We start from the raw sequence: 26242 nt of genomic DNA, 5'->3' as shown, positions 1-26242 counted from the left end.
ATATTATAATAAAAATATGAGAAATATGATGCAAATATAATCATCAGTGGGAATGCTTTATTCTTTTCTTGAACAATTTAAAAAAAATTAAGTGGTTATGGCTCTATGTTACAATTTGTAACCATATTTTTGTATCCAACTTAATCCTTCTCTTGAAGATGACTTAGGAAAGTATTCTAAACCAATATATCCATTGTATCCTTCTTGTTCTAAAGTAGCAAGAACATATTTGTAATCTATTTCTCCTGGTGTATCAGGTTCATGTCTATTAGGAACTTGTGCTATCTGTACGTGTCCTATAAATTCAAAGAAATGTAATTTCTACATGTATTTAAAATTTTTATGTATGGAATAAAAAATATATACCTATATATGGCATTAATTCTTTGATGTTTCTTGTAATATTACCAGAAATATGTTGCAGATGAAAAACATCAAGTTGTAATTTTAAAAACGGGCTATTAATTGTTTTTACTAATTCTAAGCCTGTATTAAATAAATAAATTAGTAAACATAACAATACTGTCACAAACACTTGTTCTATATGAAATACCTTTTTGAAAACTATTCATATAATAATCTGGTACAGTAATATTATTGATAGGTTCAATAACACCAATTATTTTTTCTTTTTCAAATTTCTCCACTGCGTACAGAAGATTATTTAAATATGTACTATCATTAGTAGTACTTATTTGATTTACTTTTCCTGACATTATATGAATCCTAATAAAAAAATGATGTATTAAAATCTTAAATGTTTAAAAAAGGATCATAACATTAGTAATCAATATATAACATATATATAAAATACTTTTACCGCAAACAATTTAAAGCTTTTGAATATTCTATAGTGGTATCAATACTTTTTTTAAAATTTTCTTCTTGTCCAGGTATTGCTGCAAATCCCAGTTCCCCTTTCGTGACATCTCCTATTAAAGTCAAATAAAAAACACCATAGTTTTCAAAAGTATTTTATACAATTTTTATTATTATTAGTAATTAATAAATACCTGTATATACATTTATAAGAATTTGCTCAATATCTGCCTTTTTTCTAGCTTCTGATACATCTTTAACAGAGTAACCAAAAGGAAATCCACTTTCTACTGCTTTAAAACCAGCCTCTTTTGCTAATCTATATCTTTCAGTAATAGATGGTGCCTCCGTAAACATAAAAGACAGATTACTCGCAAATTTGAGGCTCATATTTAATTAAAAGAATATTCTCACCCTACAAATGTATATAGAAAATTAAATATTTGTTATATTATGTAACTCTTCTTATCTTTCAAGTGCATATATACAGAATTAATATCAAACAGATGAGTGTGTGTATATATATATATATATAGAGAGAGAGAGAGAGAAAGATATAGCTAAGGCTTTTATTGTATTGTCCACAAAATGTACTATATATATATATATTTGTTGTCACTAAAACAGTCATAATTATGCGATGCTAACCTCGCTATTTATTAAATGGGATAATTTTTGAAGGGCAGAGGGGAGTGTAAAACGATTTGTATTGTAATGTTATCATAATTTATGAATTATATAAGTTCTTTAGAGAACTGTTACATTATATGTATAATATGGGAAGAAATGTAATGATGTTTTTATAAATACTTTGCTTTATTTAACATGAAGTTAAATGCATTGGAAACCAATGTGACTTAATATAAATTAAACGCAAGAAGTAATGAATCATTAAGCAATTTTTAACATTATCACTCGTCATCGTCACGGACGCCACCACCAGGTACTTTTGGTCCTCCAGCACGTTTTGCCATAATAATTTGATCAACCTTAAGTACAGTGCATGCAACACCAACAGCATATTTTAAACTCCATTGTTTTGTTAGAAACAAGTCTATAATTCCAGCTTCAGCTGTGTCATTAAGTGCTGCACCTTTATCCTATAAATCAACATTTGTCAGCATATACATAATATTACATAAAACAGAGAACTTAGATATAAATACGTACGTCAATAACGAAACCATAATTCTTGTTGTCTTCTTTATGTGCAGCATAAAGCTTTGATAAAAGTTCAGGGGCATGACTTCCACTATTTTCTGCCAAAGTTTTTGGAAATACTTCCAATGCAGTTGCAAATCTACGTACTGCATATTGCTCTAAACCAGGCAATGCATCTGCATATGTAGCAAGTTGTGTAGCTAGTTCAATTTCCGTAGCACCAGCTCCAGGAACAAATCTTCCATCCTTTGTTATGCCTTTAAATGTATTAACTCCATCATCAATAGCTCGTTCAATATCATCCATGTAATTTTCAGTGGATCCTCGAACGATTATAGTACTAACACGGCTATCTTTACCGTGCAATGCAAATTTTACTACTATTGTATCTCCTACTTCATCAATATATACTGAATCTGAATATCCCAATTCTTCTTTTGATGGTGGAATCTAAAATAATTATCACCAATCAGCACTTGTTTAATATTATAAAGATCCAATTGCAAGATAAAATTATTTACCAATCTTGGAAGTGCAGTAGCACCAACAGTTTTGCACAGTCTTCTAACATCAAACTTGCTAGGTATGCGAACAGCCATTAAATTATATTTATTCATATAATGTAAAGCCATATCACCAAATTTCCCTCCTGAAACAATGACATCAGCTCCGCTATCAGCAATTGCTTTTATTTGAGACTCTAACAGAGATTCCTCTCCTCTGGAAAAATTCATCAGTTCGTCTGCTGTTTTTATTAACACTGTTCCTTTAGTTTCAGTTTGCATGATATCCACAGCACATGTATAGACAGCAATTTTAGCATTATCTTTTCTTGTAACATCTCCTTCAACGTGCCGTTTAAATACCATTCCTTGGACAACTTCAGAGCTAGATATACCACTACCAAGTATTTTACAGACTCTTACATTATCTACATTAAAAGTTGTTTTTTCAGGCAAAATGGATACACAAGCTCTAGTAACAAGAGAAGTAAGAATATCTTCATTTCCAAATTGTTTACTCATAATAGATGTTTTAATTCCAGCTTTTATTTGTTTTTCATCTTTATAATCATTTACTGTATAACAAATTAATGTTGGCAATATTTGTAATGCTTTTTCTAAAGAAGCTTCATATCCTTCAATTATTTCCGAAGTGGTAATTCCCTATTACAAAACATATTTTATTACTATTATAAATACATAATTAATTTTCATTGATATTAATAATTCTTATAATACTAAAGATTATACCAGACGCAGTAATTCTTCTGCTGCTTCCAAAAGTGCTCCAGCAAAAATTATAACAAAATTTGTACCATCGCCAACTTCTGCTTCTTGCATCTTTGATGCTAAAACTATTAATTTAGCAGCTGGATGTTCAACTTCCAGCTCATTAATTATTGTTGCAGCATCATTAGTGACAAATAATTTTTCAATGTGATTGATAACCATTTTATTCATGCCATTTGGACCATAGGCGGTTCTTACAGTTTGTGAAAATTGTTTGCATGCTGTTATATTTCTATATACTGCTTCTTCCAAACCTGAGAAATACTGATTGAACAAACAAAAATGTATTGATCACAAATTTGAGAATTTAATAAAGTTTGTGAAATTTATAACTTTATTCATGAATCAATTATTTAAAATTAAACTGACAAGTTATTGACTATAAACTGGTCAAAAATATCTTGGGAAATAAAAGAGCAAAAAGATTTAAATTTATTTAAAAATATTACATTTTTGAATGTAATGTAAAACATGCATTGTTAAAATGGATTATATCCATAAAAGGTAACATACTGCTGGAAGACATTTATTTTCATAAATGAGAAAATATTCGTTGAACATAGTTTATTAAAACAGTTGAGTGACATTAAAATATCCAACTTAAAACTTACACGGGCTCCTTCTTTAAGCATTTGGGCCATGCCCGGTGCTTTTGGTACATGTAAAGCCATTTTGATTAATTTTACAATTAAAAAATTTCGTTATTTCACGTGCAATTCACAACTGATAGGTTGCTTCGTTTTCCCGTCAAACACGATGTGGAATCGAGATCTTTCTTGACGTTTAACTACTAAAGCGACATCTTTTAACGAGTTTTGATAAAGTTCTATCTGGTTTTTTCATAATTTATAAAGGGTGTTTTCAAGTTTTATATTAAATACAAGTTTTTTTCAACTAAACATTCACAGTTTATATTAATTTAAAAAGATAGTTTTATATTTATATATATATATATACTTATTTAAACATGCTACATATTGTAAAAACACTATCGCCATTTATATCTTTGAGAAAAATCAGCCTTAAGGGATAGTCCCAATGTAAAATTAAATGTTATACATACATTTAGAAGCTGGTAGAAGTCATTAAGAAAGGCTTAGAAAATCATTATTAATTGGTGAAGCAACAAACATTGTAATATATAAACGAAAGTTATTGTTAACAATTGGTGAGTCAAGTTACTTTGATTACATTTGGAAATTGTAAATTGACCTTTGATAGAAATTAAAAACATTTTATGTTTCATGTATGGTTGGTAGGAAATCCTATATTCCATTGTTATGGATATGGTGATCACAAATTTACAACAACAGCGTCAAATTACAGAGCAGCTACGTCGTGAAGCTGCTTTGAAACGAATCACAGTTAGTAAAGCTGTAGAGGATATCATGAAGTACATTACAGAACATGAACAAGAAGATTGTCTGCTGGTTGGTTTTTCATCACAAAAATCTAATCCCTTTCGTGAAAAAAGTTCCTGTACCGTTCTTTAAATTAGCATGCCTAAAATAAAAGTAAAAACAAGTCAGCTTCTTCATTAAATTTTTAAAATTTTTGATATAATTGTTTAACGTTGGTATTATAAAAACAGGAAATTGTCAGTTACGTATGTATGTATATAATTAATGTTCTTTTTCTAAAGACGTAATCAAATTTTAATCTAACTTTGTAAAACTATAATCACCTAATTGTTCTTATTAAATAGGCAAACAGTTAAACGAAGATTAATTGTATATTTAAAGAATTTCATACAAATATTTCACTATTTTGTTATTGTGATTTTATTGGCCTATAAAATTTGTATATTAATAAACAAATGTTAAATATTTCAAGTGCCTTTACGAACAAATAAATGTATGTTAGGTGATATATGAGTAAGAGTATAATTATAAAATTTATTATTGTAATAAAATAAAATGATTTTGCAAATATAAACCCTTTTTTTTATTGTATTTAAGTTAAGAAAATTCAATGTGATCTCATGTACTGTTATTGTAAGTGTATGCAAGTGTATTTAAGTACATGCATGCATATAGTATAGCAATTTACTATAGCTAAATGAAGTACTATATATACATATTTATATGAAAAAGGGAAGCTTAATTTCATTCTGAGTGTTTTATATTATATATACTTACATATATCATACGTACATACTTAAAGTATTGGATCTGATACTTCAAAATAATACGTTTTTATAAAATAATAAAAAAATGTGTACAAAAGTATTGTGAAGAATCTTATTTGTAAGAGTCTTAAAATTTATTACCGGTATGAGGTTATAAACATAACCTGAAATTAAAAAATTTAAAGTATAATTTAAACTAAAGTATATGTATATAAGTATACTTGCCTAAAAAATGAGTCAATACATTTTAAACATTTTTATTCTTCTTGTTATTAATGAAGATTTTGTTTATATATATATATAGATCTCAAACATGTTTTCCATGAGTTTGATAACATTAGATAGTTATCAGTCAACTCCATTGTCAGAATTAGATGTAACATTTTCAGAGTTTCGTGGAACAGAAATTAAACATGTTCCTGTCATCAGAATATTTGGATCTACTCCTTTTGGTACATTATAATTTACTTACACAAAATTTATCAGTAAGTTATTATTAATCTAATTATTGCGTTTGTTCCTGTTTTAAATTTAGGGATAAAAACATGTTTACATATACATGGTGTATTTCCATATATGTACATTCCATGTATAATGAAAAATAATGTGGACAGTTTTATGTACAAATTAGCTGCAGCAATAGATTCTGCAATTAATATATCGTTTGGATTCACAATGTCTAATACTCAACATGTTTATAAAATTCAAAAAGTTTTTGGAATGTAAGGGAGTATTATATAAATTATATATATACCAACCTAATAGATTAAAGTAACTTATTAAATAAGATATTTTTTTTAGTCCTCTTTATGGATATCACGAGAAGGAGCATTTATTTTTCAAGATTTATTTTTATAATCCTGCAATGATTAAGCGAGCAGCTGAACTGCTACAAGTAAATAATATTTATATTTATAATGATTAGTATCTTTTTATTAAGGAACATTAAAGTAATAGTAAATGTTTTTTTTTTTTTTTAGAATGGCACAATACTTAATCAAAGTTTCCAACCACATGAAGCTCATATTCCTTTTATTTTACAATTCATGATAGATTATAATCTTTACGGTATGAGCCTAATAAATTTGAAATATGTTAAATTCAGACAATCCATGTACACAGAATCCAAAGAAAATGAGAACTTGCTAAGTTTAGCTGATTCACAAAAATATCTTCCTATATCTATTATTAGACAGAGTACCTGTAAATTAGAACTAGATGCACAGGCAACTGAAATACTCAATAGAGAAGACATCCAAAATGGTTTAGATTTAAATCCTGGTATTGCAGCAATTTGGAATGAAGAAAAAAGCAGAAGAGAAGCAAAAGGTTTACAAGATGCTGGGTCACAATTATTATATTCAAATGCTGATAGCAGAATTTATGGTTTAACAGAAAATGACATTTATCAAGAAGAAAAATTAGTACAGAAACTACAGTTCGTTTCAGAGGTATAGCATTTAGATTTATATTTATGAAAATAGTAATTCATTTTAACTTATTTTATATGCTCGGTTTAGATTAATGACAGCGTTACGCCTATAACACCTAAAACAGTTAGTTATCCTTTGGAAGTAGAAAATGAAGACAGCTTGCTTAGTGCTTCAGATATTTTAAATCATTTTAAACCATTGATATCAAATAAGGAAAGTAAGGAAGGAACACTTTTTAATCATGAATTGTTACAGTTTGAGAAATCTACAGTCGAAGAAACTTTACCTCAAGATAAAAATATAGAAACTAGTACTTGTAAGTAACAATTTTAATCATTTTCTCTTTTAGAAGCATTCTATTTTACTAAAATTTTGTATATTTCATATATAGTGGATTCAGAAGATATGCATTTAGTTGAAATATTAGCTAATTTAGCAGAAACAAATGAAGAAGAAAAGATTGTAGATGATGATAGTATGCTAGCTTCTCAGTTTTCTACATTTACTAATCAGATTAAAGAAGATAGCGAAGATGATGAAATTGAAAACTTAAATATCACAAGTTTAGATTTAGGTAGCCTTAGCTCATGGAATTCAGCTGCTGAAGTTTCTAATCAAATAAGTACATCTAAAATTGAAAATAAAAATTTTGATGATCATACGGAAACAGATTGCAGAATTGAAAAAAATGTGAAACGTTCTTTGTCAATAAATATTCCACAGTATGATGGTCCAAGCGATCTGTTTTTAAAAAATAAATCTGTTTCAAAGTTCAGTGTACTAGATACAGTATTATTAAAATATTTTAAGATTTGGCAAAACAGAACTCGTGAATTAAAGAAGAATCGAACAAAAACAATGCAAACTATTAAACAAGGATTATTATCTTATAAAAACATGTCATACAAACATGCATTACATCATCAAGATTTAGACGTTTATGATATAGATGAAATTGAACATAAATTATCATTAACTAATTATGTTAATGAAAAACATAAAGTGTCTCATGAAATCAACACTAATCAAATTAACTATGATAAGAAGTTGCATTTTATGATTAATAATAATCTAGATAAATTAAAAATACCCGCATTTGATGGTAATGTTGATAGTTCTAGTGAATCTGACGTAGATCAAGATGTTACTATTGAGGTACAGGAAAAAAAAATTTGTACTTATAAATCAGATACAAAATCCAGAAATGAAAATAATGTTCACGATTCATTGAAAAAACGAAAAATTGAATTTTACATCTCTGATGTAGAATTTTCCCCCAAAAAAGTAAGAATGTTACAAAATCCTTCGTCATTAACAAAAAAATATACTCCTCTCAATGTTAAAATAATATCTCCCAAAAGAGATAAACGTACTAATGAAAGGAATTTTATAATAAATGAACCGTGTAGTTCAAAATCTGCCTATAATACTCCAAAACGGAAAGGAACAGATAAAAGTAAGCATTTATTTATGATTATTTTTTGTTATCAACAAAATACACATTATTAATCGTTTTTAGAATATCCTACACGTAACACAAGTGGAAATGCTAATGAAGTATTCCTGCTTGACGATGTCAGTGATAGGTAAGTAGTATATTTTTATTTTGTATAAATATAACTTTTCTGTAAAATTTGTTATGTACTTTCAACATTTATAGTACAGGAACATATAAAGTGTCCACTGATTTGGAAACGGAACATTACAATGATGCATCGAAAATAAAATCTTTAATACATACTACTTTTAAAAGTAATAGAGAGGTTCGTAAAAAATTAAATTTTATGAATGAAAAAGTAGCTGATCGTATAAACGATGATATTGAAGAAAATCATTTTGAAAATTTGCCTTTAACAGAAGCAGTAATAAATAAGATACATAAAAATAGTGACTCTCCCAATATTTCTGAAATTTACAACGAAAATTTGATAAAAATCTTGTATAAAACACAAGATGGAAAAGTGCATCATGAATATGATATACCAAATACATCAAAACAAAGGATAAATACGTACGTAGATGATTTAAAAAATGAAACACTGCAAATAAATGAAAACGATGAAGATGAAGAAGATATCTGTAATATGACTTACACACAGTATCTTAATAGGAAATTAGAGACTGAATCAAATACTCCAACTCCATTATCATTAGATGTTACGAAAAGGAGATTAATTACTATTATTACCAAATTTAATCCACCGAGCAAAGAAAGAATTATAAATAGTATGAAACTATATGGTTGTTGCAGATCAAAATCTGTTGCACCGTTTTTCAGTAATAAGGTTGATCTTATAAAACAGAAAGAAAACTCAAACAAAATTAATGATGTAGTTCCATTTAAGAGTTATTTAGATAGAGTTACGGGTATTAAGATCTGGCGTAGAGTGAAAATAAACGAATTTTATCCTTCTGGTTCGAGCATAAAATCTTGTAACATAAAAAGAGTTCTTGCAGGATACAATCCATTAATTATTCATTCTCTTATTCATCCACCAACACCAAAAAATGTTAAAACTTTGTTGCAAGCTAAAAAATATTTATTAAAAATAGAAAGCAAACATAAAGTAATAAAGGATAGAAGAATCGATACAACAGGGAATCTAGTTAATGAAACATGCATTGATGATGCACATGAAAAAAAGAACTCTCCAAATTCTCATAATTCACAACATTCAAATAGATCTAATGATTCTGTCAACTCTTCTTTACGAAAAATGCTTGAAAATCCATTGTTATATAAAAATATTGCTACCCAACAATATTTAGGTATTTCATATGGACAGATAGAATATACTATGAAAGATCACAGTGGTAATGTTGCAGATGAAAATCTTAAAAATGCTCGAGGCTTAACTACGGTAGTTACTTTACATATAAAATTGACGTTATCAAATAATACATTTTTAGAATCTTATATTTTAATTATTACAGCATCAATTTTTAACAATATTATCAGTGGAAGTACATGTTATTACACAGGGTAAACTTCTCCCTGATCCCGAATATAATACAATTGGAGCAATTTTTTATGCTGTTTACGCTGACATTCCATCATCTCCAAATGTGGAACAAATAGAACATGGTACACACAGAAATGCTATTGTTTTTTTCTTTTTAAATATTAATGACTAAAGCATAAAATTATTTCAGGTGCAATTCTTATAAATTCTTGTATAAAGAATGAAAAAGTAAAAAACATTCATTCAGCTAGTACTGCATGTCCTATATCATATGTTTCGAGTGAAGAAGATTTATTAAATAGTCTTATACAATTAGTTAGATATTACGACCCAGATATTTTAGTTGGTTGGGAAATAGAATTTCTTTCATGGGGTTATATCTTTCATAGAGCTTCTCGTATTGGATTTAATAATTTCATGTGGCAAATTTCAAGGATTTCAAATGTTACCCCAATATCTAGAGGGCAAATACCAGACAAAGATAATTTAAGTGACACAAAAATACCAGGACGAATTATCTTGGATGTTTGGAGAATAATGCGACATGAGATAGGTAAGTTATATATGTTTTGAAAGTCAAACATATTTTGAAAGATTATGTATATATTTTATAGCATTATTAAATTATACATTTGAAAATGTTATGTATAATGTTATGCGTGAAAGAATTTCTTGTCCTTCCTTTGAAACTTTAACTAATTGGTGGAAGCATAATACTATAACAGTACAATGGAGAGTCGTTACTCATTACGTTATAAGAGTTGTGGGTACACTAAAAATGTTGCTACATCTTGATATCATTGGTTTGTATGTTATTTATATTTTGCTTTTTGTTAAATAATATTTTATGTTTTACTAAATAAGAATATTATAGGAAAAACATGCGAACATGCACGATTAATTGGAATACAATTTTATGAAATTTTTTCACGAGGCTCTCAGTTTCGAGTTGAGTCCATGATGCTGAGACTTGCAAAACCTTTGAAGTACATTCCCATTTCACCATCCATACAACAAAGAGCTAAAATGAGAGCACCACAAGCTTTACCGCTTATTATGGAACCACAATCTGTATTTTATACTGATCCATTAATTGTTCTTGATTTTCAAAGCTTATATCCAAGCATTATAATTGCTTATAACTACTGTTTTTCTACATGTTTAGGTCGTATAGAGCATATTGGCGGGTAAGCATAGTGTTTATATTTTGATTATATTTCGTTAACAATACAGTATGTATTTATAATTTTCTTTTTATATTTTCTAGTAACGAACCATTCGAATTTGGCGCAGCAACATTAAGAGTGAAAAGAAATACCATTAAAAAATTACAAGGAAAAATAAATTTTGCACCTTGTGGTGTAGCTTTTGTAAAACCAGAAGTAAAACTGGGTATATTACCACGTATGCTTACAGAAATTTTAAATACGCGATTAATGGTAAAACAATCTATGAAACTTCATGGAAGCGAAAATCAGGCATTGCAACGTATGCTTCATTCACAACAATTAGGACTTAAATTAATTGCAAATGTTACTTATGGTTATACTGCTGCAAATTTTAGTGGAAGAATGCCTTGTATTGAAGTATGTTCAGTAAAATATATATATACATGTATATATATATATATTAAACAAAAATTAATTGTAATTAAAATTATTTAAGATAGGGGACAGTGTTGTTAGTAAAGGAAGAGAAACACTAGAACGAGCAATTAAAATAGTGGAATCTACTTCTAAATGGGGAGCTCAAGTTGTTTATGGAGATACAGATTCACTATTTATTCTTTTGCCTGGAAAATCTAAAAAAGATGCTTTTCTTATTGGAGCTGAAATTGCTGATACTGTTACTGCTGCTAATCCTTCTCCTGTAAAACTAAAATTTGAAAAAGTTTTACAGCCATCAATATTGCAAGTACATATGTTTTAATAATCATGAACAAATAAAATGAGTTATACAATAATATTCTAAAATATTTAATTATATTTAGACTAAAAAAAGATATTGTGGTTATATGTATGAATTTCCTGAACAAGAGAAACCAGAATATTTAGCCAAAGGTATTGAAACTGTTCGTAGAGATGGTTGTCCAGCTGTGGCTAAAGTAAGTAATATTAATTAATCATTTTCATTAATAAAATAGGTATTTAATGAAAGCGGTTTAAAATTTTAGATACTTGAAAAATCATTAAAAATTTTATTCGACACTAAGGATATTTCGTTAGTAAAATTATATGTTACTAGACAGTTTGATAAAATTTTGCGGCAGAAAATATCGATCCAAGATTTAACTTTCGCAAAGGAATTTCGTGGATTGAGCGGATACAAAGCCACTGCTTGTGTACCCGCGTTAGAATTAACACGAAGATTAATGCGCAAAGATCCTCGAGCAATACCTCGTACTGGTGAACGAGTACGATATGTTATAGTAGCCGGTGCTCCAAATCAACCACTTATACACTGTGTACGAACTCCAATGGAAGTGATTTTAGATGAAGGCTTGAATCCCAATTCTGTATATTATATAACAAAAGTTATTATACCGCCTATTAATCGATGTTTAAATTTGATTGGCATTGATGTTAATACGTGGTATGTGACAAAGATATTGAACTTTAATTTTGAAATTTTATATTTTTACATATTACATGTTTTGCAGGTATAGAGAAATGTCTCACCGACAAACTCCTGACAAAGCAGTCAGCTTGTTTTCCGACAATCAAAAGTTAACAATTCGACAATATTTTGGTAACGTTATGTGTGCTATTTGTGGGGATCAAACGCAAAAAGACGTTTGTACGAACTGTGTAGGAAAACCGAATCAGTCAGTTACAATTCTACATGAAAAATTGAGGTGGTTAGAACGCACTTATCATGAGCTCACTACAGTATGTATAAACGTGTACTCTTTACGAATATAAATTTCAAAAATTTTCTTAACATTTTACACTATTTTCGTTGTAGATATGTCAATCATGTACCAATTACTTAGGTGAACCAGAATGTGAATCTTTAGATTGTCCGGTTTTATATCGTTTAGCTCAAGCTCAAAGAAATCTTGTTCAAGTACCCTATTTAAATCAAATTATTTGTAATATTGATAGTTTATATACAGAAGAGAGGAATATGAAACAATGATTTTCATTTTAATTTTATCGAATCAAGTTTCTACTAATTTTTAATATAAATAATAAGTTAGTAATCGTTATATCAATAAAATATAATATAAATAAATGTCTTATTATATTTATACCTATATAAATACATATTTTTAAACAGCTTTGCGTACATAAATAAGTAAAATAGTTGTTTGACGAACTTGTATTTTAAAAAGACCGCCATGAGTTAAGTATATTTGAAATTCGATCCTGGCACCATCTGTACAAGTATGGCGGAAACTACTCGTCAATTAACCGACCGAGTTGCCAAAACTAGGGAACACTATCGTCATCTGCACAGAAACAGCAGAAACTATTCGAAAATTTGTCTACATACCAAGGGACTGTTAGTCTCTCGTCGGTGCAATCATTGAGCATGGTAAGTAGCTTCCGCGACTTCCCGGCAGATAGCGATAGTGGTGCCCGATAACTCGGTCGGTAAGTTGACGAGTAGTTTCCATCATTTTTGTATAGGTGGTGCCAGTATCGAATATTAAATGTTCTTAATTTGTGGCGGTCTTTTTAAAATGTCAATTCCTCAAACAATTATTTCAATAACTTTCCGATTTTGACTGATTTCTAAAAAATAGAATCACAGGGAATCAAAATTGGGTTTTCTTGTGACTGGTAAAAGAGGCACGATTATCATACTAATTGTGCTCTGTATGTACACGCAGACCTGATGTCGCCTGGGGTGTCTGGGTCCCCTTAATCGTGATCCGTTGAGAACAAAGGTATGTTCAGTTTTTTTGCATCTGTAGTCACTGGTACAAGTATCGTTTTACTTGACTATATATTTATTAGTTTAAGCTTTCGCGAAAAGTAGTTTTATCATGTCTTAACGTATGTACAGACAATTAAAGTGCTTATACGCTTAACCAGATGCAGTAAAATATTTCATACTTACTGGATTTCGAAAACATATAATATAAAATTTATATTACGAGTAAAATACATAGGCTTCTGTTAGAAATTTCATTTATGTCATATAGTATTATACATGGAATCTCTCCCGCGCATTATTATTTTGAAAATAAGTGATTTCTCAATGAAAAATTATCTACTGAAGTTGAAAAATCAGTTTTTTTATTAATCGGTGTTTATATTAAACAATCATTTTTTAGAATTATATTAAGCATAGCACTTTAATTTATACCTTTCTATATTTAATATCACTCATTTTGCCGATGCTCTGATTGTATTTGACATATACGCTAGCGAATAACTTTTATTGAATACATACGTGATTATATGCAATGAACAAAATTCTCGAAATAATTTTAATTTAGAGATATATGTTCAACATATATGCCCAGAGTCCGTTGCAAGATTATGTAGGAAAAGATTGTTAAATATGTACGTACTATAACTATGATTACTTCCTCTTTTTTATAAATGCTATATTAACATTATATTTTTTGTATTTTGTTTGTTATGTGAAATTAGATATTGAACGTTTATACATTTCAATACAAATATATGTGTTGAATTCTATAATAGATACCATGTCACAGCAAAAGATGTTATCTAAACGTTGTTGCTTTTGTGGATTATCAGACGAAGATGAATTAAAATTTGGAAAGATATATGAACATGAGGATATTATCACCCATTATTATTGCTTGGTACTTTGCTTTTAAGATTGTTATATTTTAAATAAAGGTATTTCACATTATAATATTAATGTTTCACATACAGCTCTTATCATCTAATATGGAGCAAAGAGGAGATGATAATGAAGGTATTCTGGGATTTCTGATAGCAGATATACAAAAGGAACTTCGTAGAGGGAAAAGATTGGTAAATAATTTTATATAAATCCAAGAAGAAAAATTGAAAAGGTATTAAAAGAATTTTGATTAAAATATACATTTTTTTAAAGACATGCACATACTGTAAGAAAAGTGGAGCCACGTTAGGATGTTGTAATGTGAAATGTAAGCGTATATTTCATTATCCTTGTGGATTAAATGCTGGAACCTTGAATCAATTTTTTGGTGAATTTAGGTATGTAAAGTTCAAATGTTTTTAAAAAAATAAGAAGTAATTTATCATTTTTTTTCCAGGTCATTTTGTATAAATCATAGACCAAAACAAAAAATAGATTCTGAGATGAAAAAAGAATTAGCAATAAGTAGAAAAGTAATGTGTTACATATGTTATGATCAAGTAAATCCTTATAGTATAACTGATACAATATGGGCTCCGTGTTGTAAAAAAAATGCTTGGTTTCATAGAAAATGTGTTCAGGTAAAGTGATAATTTTTATAAGCATTTAAAGTTTAAATATGTAACTATATATTTATAAATAAACTGTATTTCAGCAACTTGCTATGAGTGCTGGGTATTTTTTTAAATGTCCTTTATGCAATGATAAGAAATCATTTCAAAAAGCAATGCTACAATTTGGTATTTTTATTCCTAGTCAGTAAGTGAAAAATCAATTTTGTAAATTGTTTTTTATTAAAATAATAGAAAATGCTAGTTATTTTGATTTTATTTTTTTCAGAGATGCTTCTTGGGAACTTGTGCCAAATGCATTTGAAGAACTTTTATATAGGTATGATCAATGCGATGCTCCAATATGTCATTGCCCTAAAGGTAGAAAGCATACAAGTTTTAATGCGTAAGTAAAAAAAGTACCTAGTCTTGTATCTTATACAGTATAATCAAAATTTGTTTTTTACTTTCATTGTTTTCTAATGTGTAACAGAAAATGGGAATTAATACTTTGTCGAACTTGTGGTTCACAAGGAATCCATATGGCCTGTGGACAACTTAAATGGGCTAATCCTATTTGGGAATGTACAGAATGTATTTCTATATTAGGTCTGAAATTGAACAAACAATCAGCCTACTAATAATTTTACTAAAATATAATATACTGTTACAAAATTCTAGTTCTCTCTGTTTTATAGGTAAATCCGAGAAAAAGATTAGTTCAAATATAACAGAAAGTATACTACAGTACGTATTATTTTTTTATAAAATAGATAAAGTTATTTAAAGATATTTAAAAATACTGATGAAATTAAATTACGATACATTTGAACATTAATTATTTAAATAGAAATAATTCTGACTTGGAAGATAGCGACAGTGATATTTCTGTCGGTAAAGATTCACCTGTACCGTTTATTTCTACACCAATTCCTGATTCTACACCATGTGTGTCTACTATTAAACAACGTCCCGGTCCACGGACATTTAAGTTAAGACAACTTAAAGCAAGTAAAGAACTTCAAAAGTTAGTATAAAGTAAATATAAAATATGATGCATTGAATGTACTGTGCTAATAAAATGCCTTTTATTGTTTATTAGTTTACAGTTAGGGAGCAGTAGTAAGCAAGAAATTGATAAAGAAGTTGATCCAGTTTTGGAATTAGAAAGTATAAATGAATGTAGCTTACAGTCTACAAGTACCGAAGAAAGTTCTATTATTGAAACAAAAAGTTTATCCGTTAGTGAAACTAAAAGTAGCATAAATTCTTCAAGTGAATATTTCAAGCCTCAATCACCTGCATTAGATGATACTGACATTATACTTGATAGTGATGATGATACTACACAGGTAAATCTGAAATCTTCATAATTTAATCAAAGTAAATAATGCACTGAGATATTTATGAAAATAATTATATGTACTTTCTAGATCACCAGTTGTGGTTCATTAGAGAGTACATGTAGAATCGCTACTGTTAATGAAACTGAAAAGAACGGTTTATTACAGATTAGAAATAATATAACCGAATATGAAAGAAGCAATGCATTACATAATTCTACTTCACCTGTAATAGAAAAATTATTACAAACAAATAATTTCAAACCAAATAATGCTAGTAGCTTTTTAACAAATAATGTAAATGATAATTCAGTGAAACACAACTCACAATATGTGGTACAATCTGATGATTTCGAAGAAACAATATTAAACAAAAAATTTGAGAAGAGCTGCCCTGGTTATTTTTCAAATATTAAAATTACAAACGTAGTTTCTTTAGCACCAGAGGAGTTTGAAATTGTATCATCTGGAATAAACCAGCAGACGATCAATAATATTGAATATCAGAATAAATGTTTGAATTTAAAAAGAAAATTTGATAAAACTACATTGGATCCGCTAAATTTTTTAATAGATGAACCAAAAAAGATAAAAACCAATGGCAGTATATATGAACAAAAACTAAAATCATCATATGTTTCTGTAAATGTTAAAAATGCTGGTAATAATGTAAATAATGTTTCAACTTCTACATCTGATAAAAATTATTCGCAAATTAACAATAATAACGAGAAGTGCACCTCGACAAATACGTCTAATTTACAAAGTTTGAGATCGTACACTCAATTAGAACAATGTTATAGCAAAAATGAGAATCTGTTACCTAAATACAGAGCCAATATCAAACATTTATTCGAGGCGAATACTTTGAAGGGTACATCAAATGGTCAAATCAGTACATTATCAGAAGATGAAAACAAAAGTGTTCAAACTGATGACAATGTAAAAAATGTAAGTAATAAATTTTTTTTTTTTTTTTTCAATAGAATAAGTATTTTTATTACGTTAATGTACAGTATTTTTTATATATAATGTTAAATTAACTTTTATCTATTATAATTGTGCCGAAGATATTATTTCATATGTAAAATTTAGCCCTTTAACTGTTTACGTAACAGGTTTATTTCTGAAATAAAAAGGTAATAGATTTATTGTAATATTGATAGCAAGTTACAGTAGATTATGACACATGAAATTTTATTGTAACTTAAAAGTCACAGTTTAAGGGTTATGTTTAATGAGAAGTAGGGTATGGGGATGTATACATATGTATACTTATGAATTTCCCCATACCTTTTCTTCAGTATACAATTTGCAATTCTAACAGTGTGACGGGGATGCAGGCACAAGTTCTGCTGCTAAATCAAGGAGTGGAAGTCTTACCAGTGACACAAAGATTAACTACACATCAGAATTCATCAAATCAGGTGGTTTATATTCAGAATCAGAAAGATCATGTACCTCAGAACAATGGAAGTCAAGAAGCAATATTGAGAAGTAAATATTTCAGATTTTTCTGAACTACAATTTATTTTTTATAAAATTTGTTATTCATATTATAAACGTACTAATATTTGTTATAAATTATAGGACAACAATTTCAACTAATAAGACATCAAATATACAAAAAGACAAAAATACTGGATGTAATTACTCTCGATTGATACCAGAATATTTACGTTTATGTGATCTTAAGTTCCGTGTATATAACTCAAATAATTTGCAGGTAAATAATACATCTTTATGAAAAGTTGTCATTAATAATATTCTTTTATGTATTTTATGATGCATAAGTTACTTATAAATGTCATTTTTTTCGACAGATGATTTTGTATAATAAGTTTTCTATAAATATTAATATAGAAAATACAGCTACAGTAGAAAAAAATACTAGGTTTGAGCCATCAGCAGGAACAGGTGTTCAACAGAAGTTTTCTGAAATACAAAATGAAATTTCTCTAAACTCAAAATCAGAAAATATTTTACACAATATTTCATTTCTTTGTAATAAAGATAAATCCAAATGTATGCTCTCTAATGAGCAGTCCAAAACTTATCATGATGACACGAAGGAAAATATGAATCCAGTAATAACAGTTCCTTCTAAAAATATAACAGATAGTTTACTTAGCAATGCAAATTTAGCTACACATAATTTAACAGTTTCTATAAATAGTAGTAATCAAAACGATGACAGAAATACAACGCAATGTATATATAATGCTCCTAAAGTAATTGAAGAAAATAATAAAGAAAGCAGTGAAGAAAACGATAATTTAATTAACGACTTTGACAATATTTTTGATGCTTTTACAAATTCTAACAACAAATACGTGAAAAGTATTAACAATGTAACACGAAGTATTCAAAACTTAACTTCCAGTTGTGTAACTGAAAGGAACAATTATTTTTATAATTCCACGAAACTTGTTCGACATGCTTTATTTTCGGAAAATCGTACAAATTGTAAACCAGAGAATAAAGCGAAAAGTATATCTGCAGCACAGTTTAAAGTAAGTATCGATCTAAAAAAGATAGAAAAATTGATTGATAATAATCCAAATTTATTTTCAAAATATAAAAAAGAAAATGAACAATGTTTTAAAGAACAAAATAGTATAACGAAACGAATTAATTTATTAAACATGTAAATAAAAAACATTTTACGGTATTTTTTATTGTAAGTAAAATTGCAAAATCATGGGATTTCAAAAAGAAAATTTATGAAGGAAAAGTTAAAAATATAATGGCCGTAGAATCATTAATTTATTAGATCATAAAAAACGGGATAACACTTGTTAGCAATCAATTGCTAAAATAATTTTATAAAATGTATTTTAAGACTTACAAAAGTATTCATTTTAAGAAAATGCACCCGTAGAACTGGTACATTTATTATTTGTATATACATATATTCATGTATCATTATTATATGTTGTATCGAAAATTTTAATAACACCAAAACAGAATTTGTAAATTTTGTAAAAATATATATTTACGAATGTGTACATGCATATAATATAATTAACTCATATTATTGCTATATTTTAACTGGCTTGAAAATCTTGGTACTTAGTTATTATATTTTTTTCAGCTTTTAGTATAAAGTAAATCCTGTATATCAGTTTCAGTTCTAACTGTCTATGCATTCCTATAATTTGAAGGTAATAAAATTTTCATTATGCGCCATATTGCATGTACAATAAAGTATATTGTAAAGTAATGGAACGAATGTTGTGTTTGAAACAGTATTATTTTGATTTAAAAATCAGTAAAAGGCTGACACATTCACGATGAATTATTTATTTCTGTATTTTTATAGTATGAAGTGTATTTTTTTATTTATAGCTTTTTATTCGCTTTCATTTAAATAACGTAAAATCAATCTTTAAATTTTTGTTTCATAATGAATTTAAAAACATACTTCTATTATTATTTATAATAATAAGTGAAAATAAATATATTTAAAATGCAAAAGTTTAAAACATTGAAATGAATATATATGTATATATATATATGATACTATAAATTATCTATTCAAAGTATATTATTTAAATAAAATTTTATCACATTAAGTAACTCAATGTCAGTTATACAAAATTTCAATAGCTACGACCGAAAAGTGTATAAGACTTCGGCTTATTTTGACAATCAGGATGAATACATTTTTGTTTATGAAGTGGTACTGATGAGGTCGGTTGTTCAAATGGTATACAAAGACTTTTTGCACCCATTGATAACATTCCAGGTTCCTCTCCTGCGTCCTCTCTATAACAATAAAATAATATATTTTATATTATACAAAAACATACCAACTTCAATTATTAACACTGAAATATATTTTAACAATATTTACCGTGCGCTATCAGCTTTAATTTTATCTTCACAAGATGATTCCCCACAAAAGGGTGATAACAGTAAATTCTTTTTATTAAGTTCAACGCAAAATTCGTTCCAATTATCTGCACGTTTGATGTGTTCATTTAATTCCTTTCTTGCTCTATTAAAAATAACATTATTCATGTATAACAGTGAATTAAATAAAATGCGTTATGACAAGTCCATAACACTTACTTAGTAAGCATACTTGACTGTATGTTATCCAATAATGTATATAAAGCGTTAAGTACTTCAGATCTGTTTGCAAGTACTCTTTCAGAATTATCTCTGCGTACAAATGTAACCTGATTTTTTTCTAAATCTTTTGGACCTAATTCAATTCGTACAGGTACACCTTTCAATTCCCAATGGTTAAATTTCCAACCTGGAGTGCGATTACTGCGGTAATCAGCTTTAACTCTAAGCTTATTATCTCTTGATAGTTCATCCAATAATTTGTCACATTCAGTGAATAAAAATTCTCTCTGTTGAGATGTCGTGTTTGCTGTAATACCACAAGGTACTATGATAGCCTGAATACAAGCTACATTTGGTGGCAATACCAAACCTTTGTCGTCTCCATGAACCTACAAATAAAATGTGAAATTATTTTATTTAAAAATATTTTTCCATCAAAAAAAGAAAACACATATGTATACCATTATCATAACTCCAATTGTTCGAGTTGTTAAGCCCCATGAATTTTGATAAACGAACGTTTTTTCATCTCCTTCTGTAGCACCTTCTATTTGAATATTAAACATCTTAGAAAAATTTTGTCCAAGATGGTGACTTGTTGCTCCTTGTATCGCACGACCACTCATCGAAATGAAAGCCTCAACTGTAGTAGTATAATCACCACCAGCAAATTTCTCTTTTTCAGTTTTTCGGCCTTTTATAACAGGTATTGCTAATAAATGTTCGTACACCTTAGCATATATATCTAAAATTACAAGAACTTCTTCATCAGCTTCAGCTTTGGTAGCAAAAGCACTATGTCCTTCTTGCCATAAAAACTCTCTTGTACGTAAGAAAGGTTTAGGATCTTTAAACTCCCATCTCTGTAACAACATAATACAAATATATGTATTGATTGTTTAAGCATAATTAAGTCTAGTTTCTTAATACGACAATAAATTATATTTACCACTACATTATTCCACTGATTAAGTCTTAAAGGAAGTTCAGTATCAGATCTTAGCCATTTGGCATAAGCAGGATACATTACAGTTTCTGATGTTGGCCGTATAGCAATGGGTTCCGCTAAATCTGATTCACCACATTTTGTAACCCATGCAACTTCAGGTGCAAAATCAGCTATATGTGCTTTTTCTTTCTCTAACACTGATCGTGTGACAAACATAGGAAAATAACATTCTTGAACCCCTAGTTTTGTTATTTCTGCATCAATATATCCTTTAATTATTTTCCAAACGGAAAAACTCCATGGGCGAAAAATGTAACACCCTGATACATCGTAATATTCTATCATTCCGCTCTTGGTAATAAGTTGAGAATACCATTCAAAGAAATTTTCTGCCTTCTTTGCCTCTAACCCTAATCTGGTTCCAGTTTTTGAAGTATCTGTATCTTTTGTACTTTCACTTTTACTTATTTCCTTGTTTGGAGTACCTTTTTGTTTTTCAGTTTTAGAAATATTTTCTTGTTTCTTCTTTTTAGTCGATGTATCAGGTTTTACTGATTTCCATTCTTGACCAGTTAATGTCTTATAGTCATTTTTTAAATCAAAAAGTATTTTTACTTCTTGATCAATAATGTTCTTCTCCGCTTTTGACTCATTTAATTGCCTTACTTTATCCTCTTGCTTCTGTATGCTTTCCAAAATTTGATTAACACGAGTTTCTTCCTTGTTTGATGCGCTAGCTACTGGTGTGGTAAATGGTTTCCAATCGTTTCCAGTTGCAGTTTTGTAATCAGCTTTCAACGTCAAAAGTAATTTTACCTCTTGATCAATAATAGGTTTTTCTGCTTTCGTAGCTTTTAACTGCCTTATTTTATCCCCTTGTTTCTGTATTTCTTTAGCTATTTTTTCGTGATCGGTCATTTTATTAATTACATTATTGCATGCTTTACTGGGTGCTTTTGATGTACTGGTACTAGATTGTTTCCAATCCTGACCAGTTATAGATTTATAATCTCCTTTTAAAGTTAAAAGTTTCTTTATTTCTACATCGATAATACTTTTGTCTACTTGTGATTTCTTCAATTCTCTTACTTTATCACCTTGTTTTTTAATTTCGTTAGATAACTTTTCGGCATGTGAATCTGGCAACTTACCATTTTGTGCTATATTTTCATTTGCTCTTGACCAATCACTACCTATTTTATTTTTATAACTTGTTTTTAAATTTGAAAGATATTGCATCTCCTGGTTTATTTTTGCTTGTAATTCTTTAATTTTCTTTTCTTGTTGTATAATATCCTCAGATAATTTATTTTTATCAGAAGGTGCTATTTTATCTGATTTATCTGGAATCATTCCTGGTTTCCATTCTACTCCAGTGTACGCTTTATATTCAGCTTTTAAATTTAAAAGTACTTTTACTTCTGTATCTATTACTGTTTTATCTGTTTTCTGGAATTTTAGAGAACGTACTTTATCACCTTGAGCAATAATTTTTTCACTGATTACGTTTGCATCTTGTACTTCAAGCTGAGACACCTAAGTAACAATAATAATACATTAATCTAATAATCGAATGCGAAAGCATAAAATATGACATACATTTTTCTGAGTAGTTTCTTTAACAGCAGTTTTTGTTAAGCTTATCGTATGTCCATCTGGTACATGGAATAAAATTAAGGGCTGTTCTTTGGAAGAAAATGGACTTGCCGAAGCATAAGGGACATCACAACGGAAAAAGCCTTTTCGTTGTAACTGAATTATTTCTCCTTTTTTTACTCGTTTTAACTCCACCTCTCCAAGCATTTGTACCTCGACCTGAAATATTTATTAATTTCATAATACTTATTTCTGGTAATTATTTAAAAATTGAAATCTTACTCTTGTATCTTTTGCAATGAAATTTTTGAAGTCATCGTCTTTTCCTAACACTGGTTTACGTATTATGTGTTCAAAGTAAACAGCATAACACGGGATTAAATTAGTTTTACTGTCGTCATCATCTTTATTAGAAGGTACTGCTAGCCATGTGATTTTCAATGTATTTTTATAGTCTTTATTTTCTAAATTCAATTGCGCTATTATTCGCTTAACAGCACCATTTTCTTTTTCAACTTTTTGTATCAATATATTGCCCCAATTAATAAAAGTAGCATTTTGGCCTTCGACCAACACGTCTGCATCATCTCTTTCTATATATAGGTGCGAACTTGTTAATACTTGTTTATTGCCTCTTGATGGATCTTTTGGATGATTTTGAACCGTTAGCCATTCTTCTTTTACATTGTTTATATGTACCGATACAAGCTTACCAAAATCCAAAGCAGTATACCTAAAAATATAGTGTTACATAAATAATTTCGATGAATATTTTTATATAAACAATTATCTATATACCTAGTGGCAATCGGGTCAATGACCTTTTTGTTAAATGACCATATTTTATCCCATTCCATAAAGACGACAGATCTTGAACTACCTTGAGCAATGATAAATTGCTTTAATCCTTCAACAGTCATTCCCCTTCTCAAAATACCTCTTACTGTTGGAAAACGTGGATCATCCCATCCATCAACCAAACCTTCATTAACAAACCAAGTTAATTTTCTTTTAGATAAAACTGTGTTAGTCATATTTAAACGGGAGTATTCCCATATATAAGGACGCCTCAATCCTAAAGCATCAATTATCCAATAAAACTGAACATCCCTGTCATGATATTCTGTTGTACGTAACGTATGAGTGATGTTTTCAACAGCATCAACAATGGGACAAGCAAAATCATAGGTTGGATAAACCCTATTGAAAAATGAATACATTTAGTGACTGTTGATTATAGTTAAAGATCTTACCAAATGAGTTAAAATTCTTGAATGTGTAATAGATACTTGTATTTTGTTCCAGTTCGAGGATGCGGCTCTGGTTTGCATCTATAAATTGTTGGATCTCTTAAACAACCATTTGTTGACTGATAATCAATTTTTGCTCTAACACAACATTCCTGACCTTTGGGAGTACCTTGTTGCATTTCATTCCATAGCTTAAGATTCTTTTCCACGGCTGAATAAAATAAAAATAAGCATTTCAAATAAACAAAGTTCTCGTTTTGGTTTTTCTATTTAACTCACTAAATGTTTATACATACAATTGTTTCTATTCACTGACATTAATTTTTGATCGCGTTGTTCTTTCATAACATGAGCAGGAGTATCATCTACGTATGCTTTATTTTCTATTAATAATTTGGTACAATATTCTAGCATCAAATCAAAATAATCTGAAGAATGTGTAAATCTGTCTGGTTTAATTTGTAATAACTCCAAATCTTCTAAAATAGCTTTCTCAAATTCTACATTTTCTTTTGCAGGATTTGTATCATCAAATCTCATAATAAGCTGTCCTTGAAATGCTTCTGCATAATACTGATTTAACAGAGCTGCCTTAGCATGACCAATATGTAAATATCCACTTGCCTCTGGTGGAAAACGCACTATAACCTAGCATACACACTACGCATAAGCATACATCAGACGAAAAAGTATGCTTTGAAAAATAAAGTTACTATTATAAATTACTCACTTTACCCATTTCTGCTCCAGGCAAATCAATAAATTTACCTTCTTGCTTTCTTTGTCCATTTTGCTTACTAACAACTTTTTCAGATTGCACAGGTAATTTAGCATTCTTTTTAACTGATAATAATACCTGTGCAATAATAGGCAATGAAAGCATTTGTTTATACCATCTAGTTATATTAACAAACTGTTTTTCGAACTTTGGTAAAAATTCCTTATCCAAAAGAGCACAAAATACATGGATATCAGCTAATGTTAATTTCTTGGACACCAACCACGTAGTGGTCATTAATACATCATCCAGATATTGTAGTGCACTCTTTTTCAATGGAACAAATCCCAAAGGTCCAATCGCAAAAGAGAGCCAATGGTCAACTTCAGTCTTTTCACAAGGACTAGTACCACCTAAGTTAAAGATATTATAAAAAAAAGAGAAAAAACAATAATAAATCATTATGTAATAAATATACACAGACATATATATGTAAGAGTGTATACTTACCATAAAGTTGTATGTATGAAGTTCTAGCAAAGTAACGGCTAATATCATTACTCCATTCGCCTAACACTTTATTATCATCATCTATCAATTGAACGTTTCCATCACCTTTCCAATCATTGCACCAAACTATTTCAATCTTGTCCTTCTTTTGAGAATTAATAACTTCTGCCACTATCAGGGCTTCTATATTAATTAAAGATATATCTTTTAATATTATTAAATAAAAAATATTTTTGTGTCTTTTCAACATCTGTTATTTCTTTCAAAACCGTTGAAGTTACAGTTTTTTTAATTTTAAGCATCCCACAACTTACCCGTTGATGGATTTTTGGAATGGAGCAGAAGTTTGAAATTCATTTTTTATATTAAATGTTAATTTAAGTAGAAATATATTTATATATCCACTTTACAGGTTAAACTTGCTCTTCCACGTGCGCAATGATGCTCGTGCCCACTTATGAAAGTACATATAGGTGAACGGTGAACTTTCTTACACATATGTATATATATATTTATATTATGTATATACATACATATACATATGTATCACCTATCTAAATATATGATGCAACTGATTATTTAATTTCATTAAAAAATGGTATCTCGATATGTACAATTTACCAAA

General features: G+C 28.6%; 6 protein-coding genes across 9 annotated transcripts; 3 read left to right on the top strand and 3 right to left on the bottom strand.

Moving 5' to 3' along the window:
• Positions 1-37: 37 nt before the first annotated feature.
• Positions 38-1328, bottom strand: LOC114875821 (putative hydroxypyruvate isomerase). Its single transcript, XM_029186551.2, has 5 exons — positions 1014-1328; positions 821-932; positions 554-726; positions 367-486; positions 38-296 (listed from the first exon to the last, which is right to left on the bottom strand). The coding sequence occupies exons 1-5, from the start codon at positions 1207-1209 to the stop codon at positions 109-111; spliced, it is 789 nt and encodes a 262-aa protein (XP_029042384.1). The 5' UTR covers positions 1210-1328; the 3' UTR covers positions 38-108.
• Positions 1329-1616: 288 nt separating this feature from the next.
• Positions 1617-4066, bottom strand: LOC114875820 (T-complex protein 1 subunit theta). Its single transcript, XM_029186550.2, has 5 exons — positions 3884-4066; positions 3234-3536; positions 2502-3146; positions 1990-2430; positions 1617-1919 (listed from the first exon to the last, which is right to left on the bottom strand). The coding sequence occupies exons 1-5, from the start codon at positions 3941-3943 to the stop codon at positions 1731-1733; spliced, it is 1638 nt and encodes a 545-aa protein (XP_029042383.1). The 5' UTR covers positions 3944-4066; the 3' UTR covers positions 1617-1730.
• Positions 4067-4271: 205 nt separating this feature from the next.
• LOC114875822 (guanine nucleotide-binding protein subunit gamma-1) lies at positions 4272-5207 on the top strand. The gene is made up of 2 exons (XM_029186552.2): positions 4272-4440; positions 4532-5207. Exon 2 carries the CDS (start codon positions 4553-4555, stop codon positions 4763-4765), a length of 213 nt encoding a protein of 70 aa, XP_029042385.1. The 5' UTR covers positions 4272-4440; positions 4532-4552; the 3' UTR covers positions 4766-5207.
• An 80-nt stretch (positions 5208-5287) lies between these two features.
• LOC114875817 (DNA polymerase zeta catalytic subunit) lies at positions 5288-12979 on the top strand. Of its 3 annotated transcripts, none has more exons than XM_029186545.2 (19): positions 5288-5518; positions 5705-5852; positions 5936-6122; positions 6202-6295; positions 6381-6851; positions 6921-7149; positions 7225-8289; positions 8353-8419; positions 8494-9694; positions 9768-9918; positions 9987-10349; positions 10411-10599; positions 10671-10983; positions 11064-11382; positions 11462-11710; positions 11787-11900; positions 11970-12388; positions 12456-12684; positions 12761-12979. In XM_029186545.2, exons 2-19 carry the CDS (start codon positions 5714-5716, stop codon positions 12932-12934), a joined length of 5973 nt encoding a protein of 1990 aa, XP_029042378.1. In that variant the 5' UTR covers positions 5288-5518; positions 5705-5713; the 3' UTR covers positions 12935-12979. The 3 variants fall into 3 exon arrangements, with proteins under 3 accessions (XP_029042378.1, XP_029042379.1, XP_029042376.1); XM_029186546.2 differs by having other exon boundaries at positions 5288-5852; positions 6381-6468; positions 6691-6851; XM_029186543.2 differs by having other exon boundaries at positions 5288-5852.
• A 780-nt stretch (positions 12980-13759) lies between these two features.
• Positions 13760-19222, top strand: LOC114875819 (probable cyclin-dependent serine/threonine-protein kinase DDB_G0292550). Of its 2 annotated transcripts, none has more exons than XM_029186549.2 (15): positions 13760-14310; positions 14455-14579; positions 14653-14754; positions 14837-14961; positions 15021-15204; positions 15279-15382; positions 15464-15580; positions 15668-15783; positions 15873-15921; positions 16025-16201; positions 16277-16526; positions 16608-17468; positions 17845-18014; positions 18108-18243; positions 18341-19222. In XM_029186549.2, exons 2-15 carry the CDS (start codon positions 14460-14462, stop codon positions 19166-19168), a joined length of 3339 nt encoding a protein of 1112 aa, XP_029042382.2. In that variant the 5' UTR covers positions 13760-14310; positions 14455-14459; the 3' UTR covers positions 19169-19222. The 2 variants fall into 2 exon arrangements, with proteins under 2 accessions (XP_029042382.2, XP_029042381.2); XM_029186548.2 differs by having other exon boundaries at positions 14401-14579.
• A 264-nt stretch (positions 19223-19486) lies between these two features.
• Positions 19487-26177, bottom strand: LOC114875818 (bifunctional glutamate/proline--tRNA ligase). Its single transcript, XM_029186547.2, has 13 exons — positions 25932-26177; positions 25618-25800; positions 25120-25520; positions 24686-25037; positions 24429-24600; positions 23938-24339; positions 23422-23872; positions 23143-23358; positions 21544-23079; positions 21056-21457; positions 20592-20983; positions 20374-20517; positions 19487-20285 (listed from the first exon to the last, which is right to left on the bottom strand). The coding sequence occupies exons 1-13, from the start codon at positions 25972-25974 to the stop codon at positions 20120-20122; spliced, it is 4860 nt and encodes a 1619-aa protein (XP_029042380.2). The 5' UTR covers positions 25975-26177; the 3' UTR covers positions 19487-20119.
• Positions 26178-26242: the final 65 nt, after the last annotated feature.

This window comes from Osmia bicornis, chromosome 2, assembly GCF_907164935.1.
Source record: "Osmia bicornis bicornis chromosome 2, iOsmBic2.1, whole genome shotgun sequence".
Lineage (NCBI taxonomy): Eukaryota > Metazoa > Arthropoda > Insecta > Hymenoptera > Megachilidae > Osmia > Osmia bicornis.
This window is presented reverse-complemented; position numbering and strand designations above follow the sequence as displayed.

Excerpts from the sequence above, each read along its gene's own strand:
- LOC114875821 (XM_029186551.2), bottom strand. The coding sequence starts at position 1,209 with ATGAGCCTCAAATTTGCGAGTAATCTGTCTTTTATGTTTACGGAGGCA. Across the intron at positions 933-1,013 it reads TCTTATAAATGTATATACAG|GAGATGTCACGAAAGGGGAA; the intron begins GTATTTATTAAT and ends TGACTTTAATAG. Across the intron at positions 727-820 it reads AAAGCTTTAAATTGTTTGCG|GATTCATATAATGTCAGGAA; the intron begins GTAAAAGTATTT and ends TTTTTTTATTAG.
- LOC114875820 (XM_029186550.2), bottom strand. The coding sequence starts at position 3,943 with ATGGCTTTACATGTACCAAAAGCACCGGGCATGGCCCAAATGCTTAAA. Across the intron at positions 3,537-3,883 it reads TGCTTAAAGAAGGAGCCCGT|TATTTCTCAGGTTTGGAAGA; the intron begins GTAAGTTTTAAG and ends TTGTTCAATCAG. Across the intron at positions 3,147-3,233 it reads CAGAAGAATTACTGCGTCTG|GGAATTACCACTTCGGAAAT; the intron begins GTATAATCTTTA and ends GTTTTGTAATAG.
- LOC114875822 (XM_029186552.2), top strand. The coding sequence starts at position 4,553 with ATGGATATGGTGATCACAAATTTACAACAACAGCGTCAAATTACAGAG.
- LOC114875817 (XM_029186545.2), top strand. The coding sequence starts at position 5,714 with ATGTTTTCCATGAGTTTGATAACATTAGATAGTTATCAGTCAACTCCA. Across the intron at positions 8,290-8,352 it reads ACGGAAAGGAACAGATAAAA|AATATCCTACACGTAACACA; the intron begins GTAAGCATTTAT and ends AATCGTTTTTAG. Across the intron at positions 11,711-11,786 it reads TACAGCCATCAATATTGCAA|ACTAAAAAAAGATATTGTGG; the intron begins GTACATATGTTT and ends AATTATATTTAG.
- LOC114875819 (XM_029186549.2), top strand. The coding sequence starts at position 14,460 with ATGTCACAGCAAAAGATGTTATCTAAACGTTGTTGCTTTTGTGGATTA. Across the intron at positions 15,784-15,872 it reads AGAATGTATTTCTATATTAG|GTAAATCCGAGAAAAAGATT; the intron begins GTCTGAAATTGA and ends TCTGTTTTATAG. Across the intron at positions 16,527-16,607 it reads GTGATGATGATACTACACAG|ATCACCAGTTGTGGTTCATT; the intron begins GTAAATCTGAAA and ends TGTACTTTCTAG.
- LOC114875818 (XM_029186547.2), bottom strand. The coding sequence starts at position 25,974 with ATGAATTTCAAACTTCTGCTCCATTCCAAAAATCCATCAACGG. Across the intron at positions 20,518-20,591 it reads CAGTCAAGTATGCTTACTAA|AGCAAGAAAGGAATTAAATG; the intron begins GTAAGTGTTATG and ends TATTTTTAATAG. Across the intron at positions 20,286-20,373 it reads ATTAAAGCTGATAGCGCACG|AGAGGACGCAGGAGAGGAAC; the intron begins GTAAATATTGTT and ends TTATTGTTATAG.